Here is a 10,706-nt window from a genome sequence, read left to right as displayed (position 1 = left end):
GTATTAGGAAGTTGTAAGGGAAATTGCTAGACTACTTGTTAGATATTATTGCACTGTCTGAACTAGAAGCACAAGCACTTCGCTACACTCGCATTATCTGCTGACCATGTGTATGTGACAAATATCATTTGATTTGGTGTCACTTTTTCCCCAGCCCCAGCTAACACACCTGATTCCAATAATAAACTATTTATGATCTTCCGTTTACAATGCAATTACTGTAGCTTAATCAGCTGTGCTAGGAATGGGAAAAGTGTGACACCACTCTGGCGCCACAGAACAACGCAATTTAGCTTTATTCCACAGTAGGTTTTTCAGACCACAAAACTAGAATGAGATTCTATTTCTATGATTCAGACATACAGTAGTAGCCTAGCCTACATACTTCAATGGAAACGATGAACTGTCTGCTCTGCTGTTAAATTCTACTATAGCCTATTTTTTAAAATTCACTCCGGGTTAGATCGCATAGACCAAAATACCTTAAATAGCTTTTCTATTTACTTAAAATAGCTTATCAAAATACTTGAAATACCTTATCTATTTACTAGTGTGGTACAGTCTGCGGCCATTTAGTAAGATGGCTACCAATGCCCCCAGGGACATAATCTAGCTGCCGCTTTCAAAGAGTGGGACACTAACTCGGACGCTTATAATAAATCCCGCTATATGCTCAGGCGAAACACAAAACAGGCAAAATGTCAGTACAGGACTAAGATTGAATCCTACTACATCTGCTCTGACGTTTGTTGGATGTGGCAGGGCTTTCAAACTATCACGGTTTACAAAGGGAAACCCAGTCGTGAGCTTCCCAGTGACACGAGCCTACCAGACGAGCTAAATGCCTTCTATGCTCGCTTCGAGGCAAGCAACACTGAACCATGAGCACCAGCTTTTCCAGATGACTGTGTGATCATGCTCTCCATAACCGATGTGAGTAATGCCTTTAAGCAGGTTAACATTCACAAGGCCACAGCTCCAGACGGACTACCAGGACACGTACTCCAAGCATGCGCCGACCAGCTGGCAAGTGTCTTCACTGACATTTTCGACCTCCCTGACCCAGTCTGTAATACCTACATGCTTCAAGCAGACCAGCATAGTCCCTGTGCCCAAGAACGCCAAGGTAACCTGTGTAAATGAGTAGCGCCCCGTAGCACTCACAGCTGTAGCCATGAAATGCTTTGAAAGGCTGGTCATGGCTCACGTCAACATCATCATCCCAGACACCGTTGACCCACTCCAATTCGCATGCCGCCCCAACAGATCCACAGATGACGCAATCCCTATTATTCCACACTACCCTTTCCCACTTGGACAAAAGGAACACCTACGTGAGAATGCAGTTCATTGACTATTTGTAAGGACCGATGCTGGATAAGAGAAGCAGGTACAGGGAATCAAACATTTAACTGGAACAGACATGGAACAAGACAGGAACAGCATCAGCACACCAGTATACAAAGAATTAAGACAATCAATTCTGAAGCGGGGAACAGAGCGGGGGGAACAGACAGATATAGGGGAGGTAATGACAGAGGTGATCGAGTCCAGTTGAGTCCAATAATCGCTGATACGCGTGACGGGGAAAGGCAGGCCTGCGTAATGATGGTGGCAGGAGTGCGTAATGCTGGGGAAATGTTTGCACAGCATATTCAACTAGTAATCTCTCTTCCTGCTGAACCAGGCTTCCCAAATCAGTGATTAAGCATGGAGATATCTAGGGCACATAGTAATGTCGCAGAAAATGTAGGTTGTGGTGGCAGCTGCCGAGAGGTATTTGGGTGTGCGAGACTTGACATCAGAAGAGTTACAGAGTGTCTTAAGTGGTGGTGTCCCTTCCTTTCAAGTTGTTGGCCTGAGGTAGGACTAAATAGATTTAAATAGTGGAGTAGGGTGGTGTTATTTAAAAAAAAATTGTGAGTGTTGTGTTAGAATATGGTAGGGTATTTGTTTATTTATGGGTTTTTTTCAACTAAAGTACTCCAGTCTAGTAGGTGGCAGTAATGCAACATTTCTTGAATCCCGACCGCCGTTAAAACTTATCGAAGAAGAAGGTTTCTCTGATTTTGTCTATCTGAAGTATGCTGCAATGTTTTAGCCGACCGGCCCAGTTATTAACGAGACAGCTTCTGGTTGCGGGGAATAGTTTGTACTTTAATCAACATTTTAAGTGAGTGTTAAATGTCAGATACTATCCACTTTAAAATCTCTAATGAAATTAGTAAATAATTAACCTGCTAACTGTAACGTTATTTAGCCACACAATGACAGCAGTAGTTAGCTTTGCTACCTAGCTAGCGCGGGCTGACTAAGCATTAGCAGAATAGCATTTATAGCTAGCTCTGTAACACAAGGTAGCTAATGATCTTTAATAGCTAGCTAACCGATGAAAGATCTATGCACTTCATTTATAACCAGCCAATCTAGCTACCTCAACTGGGTGCACCAGCGATGCACAAATCCCAGCTAGCTAGCCTAGGAATCATGCTAGCCAGTTAATGAGATTAATCTCTGCTGGCGTCAACCGGCTATCCCAATGCGGCTAATTTGCAAACTCAAACCAGCCTAGGAAAAATACACTCGTGCTTTGAACAAAGTATCTTAGCTTGTAGTAAACCAGTAGCTAGCTAATATGAGTTGTTTACTTGGTGTACAGAGCTGTTTGACAACGTATGTTTAACGGTAGATTGTTAATTTATTGAGAAGTGTCGTTAGTAACATTAATCCATGTTTGCTGCTGTTTTCATAGTGGACTGGGTGACAGACCCAGATATTTAAACTTTATTTCCAGGTCAACCTATTCAATTCTGCATATCTGCCTGTTGAATTCATTGTTTATTTTCAATGTATTTGTAAAAAATCACTGACGCGCTTGTGTGCACAGTACTATCGGTCCCCTGTTGACTGAATGCTGGCGTCTGCTCAGCCTGATGAGCAGTGTGTCCTCCACCTTGATTGAGGGCACTGCCAATTTGGGGTCTAAATATGGCACTTCAGTTTGGGAAGTCCATCCACATTGCATCACTCAATGCTCGCCAATATACATTTACCCCCTATGTTTAAAAAAATAATCATTGTAACGTCCACCTGTCTGTAGATTGCTTGTCTAGTCAAATTCTAAATAGTGGGTAGAATAATAAGATTATGCCCTGTGCTGTACAGGCTTGTTGTCTCTGCCCCTCAGAATGACAGACCCTGCCATGAAGAGGGTGGTGAGTGAGATCGTCCGCTCTCCAGAGGACAAACGGGTCTACAGGGGTTTAGAGTTCACCAATGGCCTGAAGGCCGTGCTCATCAGTGACCCCACCACAGACAAGTCCTCAGCAGGGCTGGACGTCAACATAGGTGCAGTATTCACCACCTCTAGCCTAGGCTCCAGGCAGTCTCCCAGCCCTATTCTTAACACCAAGACCCCTGGTCTCCCTCATTATTTTTCCTCAGGTGTCTCCACCCCTCTCTCCTCATCCCATAGCATACCCTTTCTCTCCTTAAAATGTTACCTCTCTTTTTGTATCTTTATTTATTTGCTTCAACCCCCGTTCACATTCTCTGGTATTTGTGTAAATTGTTAGGCTTCCATTTCTCTTTTTCACTCCTAGTTTATTTCCCACAGGTCCACATTGAAGAGTATCCTTTTATAACACTCTTTTTGCTTGTTTTTGTCCCTTAATTTAAAAACATGCTCCGGTACTTTGGCAACCAAGAAAGTATTCTTTAAACCTCCCGCTTTGAGCTGGATGTGTCAATGTGTAGTTCATACGTGCATAATCTATGAGCAGAATTACTGTTTTACCTCAATTAGCCACGAAATCCCTAGTTTGAAAGCGACTTTTCTTAAAGCCGTGCCATTTTTCCCTAAATTTCCTGCAACATGGGCCAGCTCCCTACCAATTCAAGTTCTCACCAATGAGCTTCAGCCTCTCGCATTTGAGTGACGGCTAGCAAGAGGCCTGCCCAGCGTTAGCCAATGAGGTTGCAGGCCGGGCCCAATGGCTAAGTGGACACAGCAGAGAGAGTGACACAGTACACAATTTTCACGGACCACTTTTGGCTCGTGTGTGCTACTTTCAGAACTACTGGTTAAAAAGTATTCAAAAGTACCACAGAATCTCTTTAACAGGATTTGAACCATGCTAGTCTGAATGCTTGAATCCTTTAGTGTCTTTGTGGTTAAAAACAGCATCTCTCCAGTGTTATGGCTGCCAGCAGCTTTACATCAATTTACTTTGTTTTACTTTATGCGCAGCAGTGTGTGGAAGCAAATAAACATACTAATTATCTGTTCGACACTTATGTCTGCAACTTCAGGTTCTTTGTCGGACCCAGGGAACATATCAGGCATTGCCCACTTCTGCGAACACATGCTGTTCTTGGGCACAGAGAAGTACCCCAAGGAGAATGAGTACAGCCAGTTTCTCAGTGAGCATGCTGGCAGCTCCAATGCCTTCACCAGCGGAGAGCACACCAACTACTACTTTGACGTATCCCATGAGCACCTGGAGGGAGCACTGGACAGGTGGGTGAACCAACAGGCTCACGTTCATTAGGGCACAATGTAGAATTTGTCTTTGCAACATGGACTTTACTTATTGGACAACAAGCGTTTCTTATTGGACAAGTTCAGCTAGCCCTTCCCCGTTTGTTTCCTTTCTTCCGTTAGGTGCTTTTTGAATATGACCCATGTTATGTCATAGAAATTCTCCCATTTTGACAGCTTGGATGTGCCACTGTGACCCGATTAGGCTGTCTGTGTGTGAAATATTATGTTTTTCCTCATGACTATCCAATTTATGTTGCTGTAAAATCCCTCCCAAACTGGACTGGCCTCTAGTTGGCAGAGAAGTGGTATAAAATACGTTTTATTTACATACTCAACTGAGCTGTCTGTTGTTTTTCGATGTTGAATAATGAACTACTCAGATTCTATAGAGCCACATGATGTGTGTAGACTAAGTGGGTGTTCTCTAAATATCAGTCTGGGATCCATCCCCTGGGTCTACCTCAGGTGCGTTCAGTTTGCTTGAACTTGTGCAATGTTGTGCAACGGTTTGTACCGAACAACACCTTTCCCCAAAAACGTTCCTGTACGTTCTTGAACAGACTGAGGTATATTGCCTTCCCTGTAGCTCAGTTGGTAGAGCATGGTGTTTGCAACACCAGGGTTGTGGGTTCGATTCCCACGGGGGGGCCAGCACAGAAAAAAAAAAAAAAAATGTATGAAATGTATGCATTCACTACTGTAAGTCGCTCTGGATAAGAGCGTCTGCTAAATGACGCAAATGTAAATGATATTTGCGCGTGTTTGGTGGGTGTGGCGAGGTGTGGCTGTAGCAACGAGTGACGATGTATTTAAATGGCCGTGGTAACGCTGTCAGCGTTCTACAACCCAACCCCCTCCCAGTTTTTCAATTGGTTGTTCAGTGCAGCACCGTTTCCGTTCAATTGAACGTTCCAGAACGTAAAAAACGTACTGAACACAGCACAAGGTGTTAATCCCAGGACACAATCCTCCAGTTACCTGTCCCAGTGTCAATTTCACCCCTACCAGTACCTGAGACCTCAAGGATGGAATTGGTTTCTTTACCTCTCACATCTTAACTAGGCGTGGGTAAGTTGGGTTCGTTAGCATACAAACCATTGGATGGGGAAGCTTTGGGTTTAGTAAGGTGTCCCCATCTTGAATGATGAGGCCTTTTTAGAACACCAGCCTTTCCTCAGTCCATAAAGACCACTGTGTGTTGCCTAAATGATGTGTTTTGGATGGAGTACTAGTGTAACCTCTAGCTGTAGATTTGGGTTAAGCTTACCCACTTTGTAATGATATTGCCTAGGAAGCACCTGTTCAAGCCTCGTAGTTTCTCATCCTAATAGTTCCATAGTGCTGCTGATAATGCATGAAAACCATCTGGACAGCAATTCATTTCATTATTTATTAGGCTTTCTCTTTTCAAACACTCATGAACATCATGCAACACTGGAGTCTGTGATCTGGGTTTTGGAAGCCATTTTCAAATCCATGTCATGAACCTTCATAGAATAGTGCTACAAATGACGGATGGTTGTTGAAAATGGGTGTATGGGTCTACCATAATAGTTTTTATACGGGTGTATAAGGCCATTTGAATATATAATTGGACAACTTGCTTGTGTGACATCTCAGATTTCTGTTTCATCCAGCTACGTATGTTGACAATCTGTAGCTTGCAGGCTGTGCAAAGCCTAGCTGCAGAGGGCATTTACTTTGGCCTTTTCACTTAATTGCAGTCATTCTGCTCTGCATGGCAGTTGATCTTGCTCAGTGCCATTCAAATAGCTTTGCATACAGGTCTGCCAAATGTCACTGCTGTCTATTGAGTCTGCAGACGAAAAGTATACATTTGAATTCAGACAGTGGGATTTTCCACATTTTACTGTAGTCAAAAACTTCCGGTCTGGAACCATAAATAGCGCACACACACCTAATACACCTTTTGCACAGTCATCACCTGAAGGCCTTCACCAGAACAATCAAGTTAATTTTCAAAATAAATTAATCCAATGGCCCCAGTGTTCTGATCTAAATAGCCTATTCTGCTGTTTTTGCTTAGTATGCATGTCAACTTGTTAAATCAATCTCTTGTCCTGTATGTATCTAGGTTTGCTCAGTTCTTCCTGTGCCCGTTGTTTGACGAGAGCTGCAAGGACCGTGAGGTGAACGCTGTGGACTCTGAGCATGAGAAGAACCTGATGAATGATGCCTGGAGGCTATTCCAGCTGGAGAAGGCCACTGGCAACCCCAACCACCCGTTCAGCAAATTTGGGACCGGTAAAAACCTCATGCCACCTTACATACTATAGATAGGGGTCAACCCAACCCAGCATGTATCAACCCACGGTCATGTTCGTTAGGCACAAAACGGAATACAACAAACTGAAACAGGACTGAAAATGGAGGGACTACCAGGACTTCCTTTTCCGTTGCAAAACATTTAGGTACAGTTTTCCCGTTATGAACATGACCCAGCAGTCCTGTTTAAAACAACTAAATTCCTCTCAGCCTTTAATGTGCTGATTCTTTCTCTCACTCTAATTGTGTTCTCATATGATTAGACTTAGAACTGCTCCCAGCCCAGAAGAGCCAGCTGGTGGCAGTGTTGAGTTATATAAGCTGGAGATTATTAATATTTTGGCTATAAAGTGGTGAAGGGCCCCTTTAACAGTTTAAATCTCTCCAGATGTTGTGTGGCTCTGTTATTTGTTTTAGCATAGGGAAATGCTCACCAGCTAGCCTGCCACAGATGAAGTGCTAGATTTGGGCTGTGGTTGTGTAGGCTAATTAGTAAAGTGCCAGCCCATAGAGGACAGAAAAGTGATCAGTCTGTCACTGAGGGCCTTACTCAAAATTGAAATTGCATCACTGTTGGGATTCATTTCGTTCACCCATTGGTTTTCTTAGAGCAAGCTTGTTTTCCTTATAAGTGGATGTATTCTCCCTCCCGCTGTGGACTGTTTCATAAAGTCATCTTTGATGATGACTATTCTGGCGTTTTACAAATTGATTTGATGCTTTGATGTCCTCATTTTGCCACTGACAGTTTTTTTGTTTTTTCTTCAACACATCATATGACGATAAAGATTCTAGTCTTTTGTCCAGTTAGATCAAGCACTCACTGCATTGTACACATATTACAAAAACATGAATGGATGCATTGACTAGCTGTTTAAGAATTATATCTGGTTGATTTTTTCAGGTAACAAGTTGACTCTGGAGACCAGGCCATCCAAGGATGGGATCAACATCCGTCAGGAGCTCCTGAAGTTCCATTCCACCTACTACTCCTCCAACCTCATGGGACTGTGTGTGCTGGGAAGAGGTAAGGGTGTGTGTGTGTGTGTGTGTGTGTGTGTGTGTGTGTGGTGTTAGCAGGTGTTAGCCGGTGTCGTACGCGCCAACATCCACAATAACAATAAAGTACTTTGGTAAAAATACTTGAAAGTACTACTTAAGTACTTTTTTGGGGGGTATCTGTACTTTACTATTTATATTTGACAACTTTTACTTTTACTTGACTACATTCCTAAAGAAAATGATGTACTTTTTACTCCATACTTTTCCCCTGACCCCCAAAAGTACTCGTTACATTTTGAATGCTTAGCAGGACAGGGAAATTGTTCAATTCACACACTTATCGAGAGAACATCCCTAGTCATCCCTACTGCCTCTGATCTGGCGGACTCACTAAACACATGCTTCATTTGTAAATGATGTTTGCGTGTTGGAGCGTACCCCTGGCTATCCGTAAATAGAAAATGGTGCCGTCTGGTTTGCTTAATATAAGGAATTTGAAATGATTTACACTTTTACTTTCGATACTTAAGTATATTTTTGCAATTATATTTACTTTTGATACTTAAGTATTTTTAAAACCAAATACTTTTAGACTTTTACTCAAGTAGGATTTTACTGGGTGACTTTTACTTGAGTCCTTTTCTATTAAGGTATCTTTACTTTTACTCAAGTATTACAATTGGATACTTTTTCCACCACTGACAGTCAGAGTTGGTCCTTGGATCAGAGATCTTAAGCTGGTTTAGATGGAGGAAATAACCTGTCAGCTATACAGAGCTAAAAGCTCTCACATCCTCTCTTAGGTCACACTGAAGGCTAGGAAGTGCTTTTCTAAACACTTCTCATGTAACTGTCTGGAACTGAGCCCCCAGAACACTTAGCCAAGTCCTGCAGTCATCTGTTTGCTCAGCTGTCCAGAGACATACGAAGTTTGAACTAAAACTTCCAACTAAAAGTACAGGTCTTATATCACTTATTATTGTGGGGGCGATAGCGCCTACCTAGCTCAAATTCTAGACGTCGGATTAAAACGAGACTATAGCAAAGGCAGTATAGTACGAAGATTTATTTTTTTATTTCACCTTTTATTTAACCAGGTTGGCTAGTTGAGAACAAGTTCTCATTTACAACTGCGACCTGGCCAAGGATAAAGCAAAGCAGTTCGACTTATTTCCCTCATTAAAATGCAAATCAATTTATAACATTTTTTAAATGCGTTTTTCTGGATTTTTTTGTTTTTCTGTCTCTCACTGTTCAAATAAACCTACCATTAAAATTATAGACTGATCATTTATTTTTCAGTGGGCAAACGTACACAATCAGCAGGGGATCAAATACTTTTTTCCCTCACTGTACAACAACAGAGTTGAACATGGAATAAACAAACATACAGTAGAAAAAGTCGATATGCGGTAAGATAAGGGTGGTAAGGCAATAAATAGGCCATGGTGGTGAAGTAATTACAAAATACCAATTAAACACTGGAGTGATTGATGTGCAGAAGATGGGCAGAAACTGCTTCTCCAATGGAAATCCCAGATCATGCTTGTAGACGATGTTATGGTGACGTTGGCTAGCTAAGCTCATGCGCAGAAACGCATCATCGGATCTAACGGTCAACTCGCGGTGAACTGCGCATATGCCACCGTCAAATCAAAAGCACTTCTTCGATATAAAGTTGTTTTTGTCAAATGAAAACATCTCTTTCAGAAGGATGGGGAAATAACATGTTAATCTACTTAAGACATTGGCTCGACTCTAGGTTGTGCCTTTACATTTCAAGAAAATGAACAACTAAGGAAGAATGTTTCACTTCTTATTCCATACCAGATCAAATCTGAACCACTTATAGACGTCTATGATTGGAGCAAATATCGGCTGGACCGGAGTTAGCTGTTCTACGAGTGGTCTGAGGCAGTCGGAAAATCACTTTTTTTTCAAGTGCAACTTTAGTAACAATGGTTTTGGGAAACAGCTCTGAGATTTAACGATGCGCCTACGAAGGTTCTAACGATGAACTTAGCCTTAAGATGATTTTGGGAAACCAGGCCCTGGACAATAAATTGTGACAGAACACATCCATTTAAAAAAAAAATATATTTTTAAGTGCAAATTACATTTTTTAAGGACACTTTGCATGTGGAAATGTTGTATAATCACCTTCCGGTGAGAGGTAGGCATTGGTGTGAAGCCGGAAAGGATTCAAACCTTCTCAAACAGCCTAATTTATATTCTTTAGAGTATTAATGGACTTTACAGTGTCCTGCTATTAAAATGTGTGTGTATATAATCTCATAGACTGTATGTGTTTTTAGATATAGGCCAATTGTAAACGTGTATTGTAGCGTCACCTTTATTGCAAAAATAATTACAAATACACAACTTTAAGCTACATATTCATTTGACAGAGGTAATGAACTGCCCATTGATAAAACAGGATCATGTTTGCAAAACAAGTGTTTCTGAGCTTATGCCAATATTATACATACCTTGTGTCAATTGAAGCTTATCCTCAATACTGACAACTAAACTAATGGGGTTTTCTTAAGCAAGAAATAGACCTCTGAATTTTTCACCTATTATTACCTGTCAGGGCATTGAGATTGAGACTGTAACCTTATATAAATATCTTGGAATTGTAATTGATGACGGCCTCTCTTTTTTAAAAATTGCATATTCAACAACTTACAATAAAATTGAAGCTGAAATTGTGGTTTTATTTCAGGAATAAGGCCTGTTTTTCGTTTGAAACCAGGAGGCTAGTATCAGCTAAATTTTTGCCTTTACTAGACTATGGGGATATTTTATATATGCATGCTTCCGCTCAGTGTTTGAGATCAATTGACACCCTTTACCATGGCACTTCGAGATTTAT

The 10,706-nt window shown here is 41.5% G+C and overlaps 1 protein-coding gene across 5 annotated transcripts in view; it reads left to right on the top strand.

The window, feature by feature from the left end:
- LOC115193970 (insulin-degrading enzyme) overlaps window positions 1-10,706 on the top strand; it is a 49,111-nt gene that overhangs the window by 1,096 nt on the left and 37,309 nt on the right. The window contains exons 1-5 of one of the 5 annotated variants that reach the window (XM_029753148.1): window positions 1,356-1,390; window positions 3,188-3,348; window positions 4,312-4,519; window positions 6,639-6,808; window positions 7,734-7,856. In XM_029753148.1, the coding sequence (XP_029609008.1) occupies window positions 1,371-1,390; window positions 3,188-3,348; window positions 4,312-4,519; window positions 6,639-6,808; window positions 7,734-7,856 (682 nt within the window). In that variant the 5' untranslated portion in view covers window positions 1,356-1,370. Of the gene's footprint in view, window positions 1-1,355; window positions 1,391-2,063; window positions 2,174-3,165; window positions 3,349-4,311; window positions 4,520-6,638; window positions 6,809-7,733; window positions 7,857-10,706 lie in introns of those variants that run through there. The other 4 variants (XM_029753149.1, XM_029753146.1, XM_029753147.1 and 1 more) reach the window with 4 other exon arrangements.

The sequence above is a fragment of the Salmo trutta genome, chromosome 5 (assembly GCF_901001165.1).
Source record: "Salmo trutta chromosome 5, fSalTru1.1, whole genome shotgun sequence".
NCBI lineage: Eukaryota > Metazoa > Chordata > Actinopteri > Salmoniformes > Salmonidae > Salmo > Salmo trutta.
This window is presented reverse-complemented; position numbering and strand designations above follow the sequence as displayed.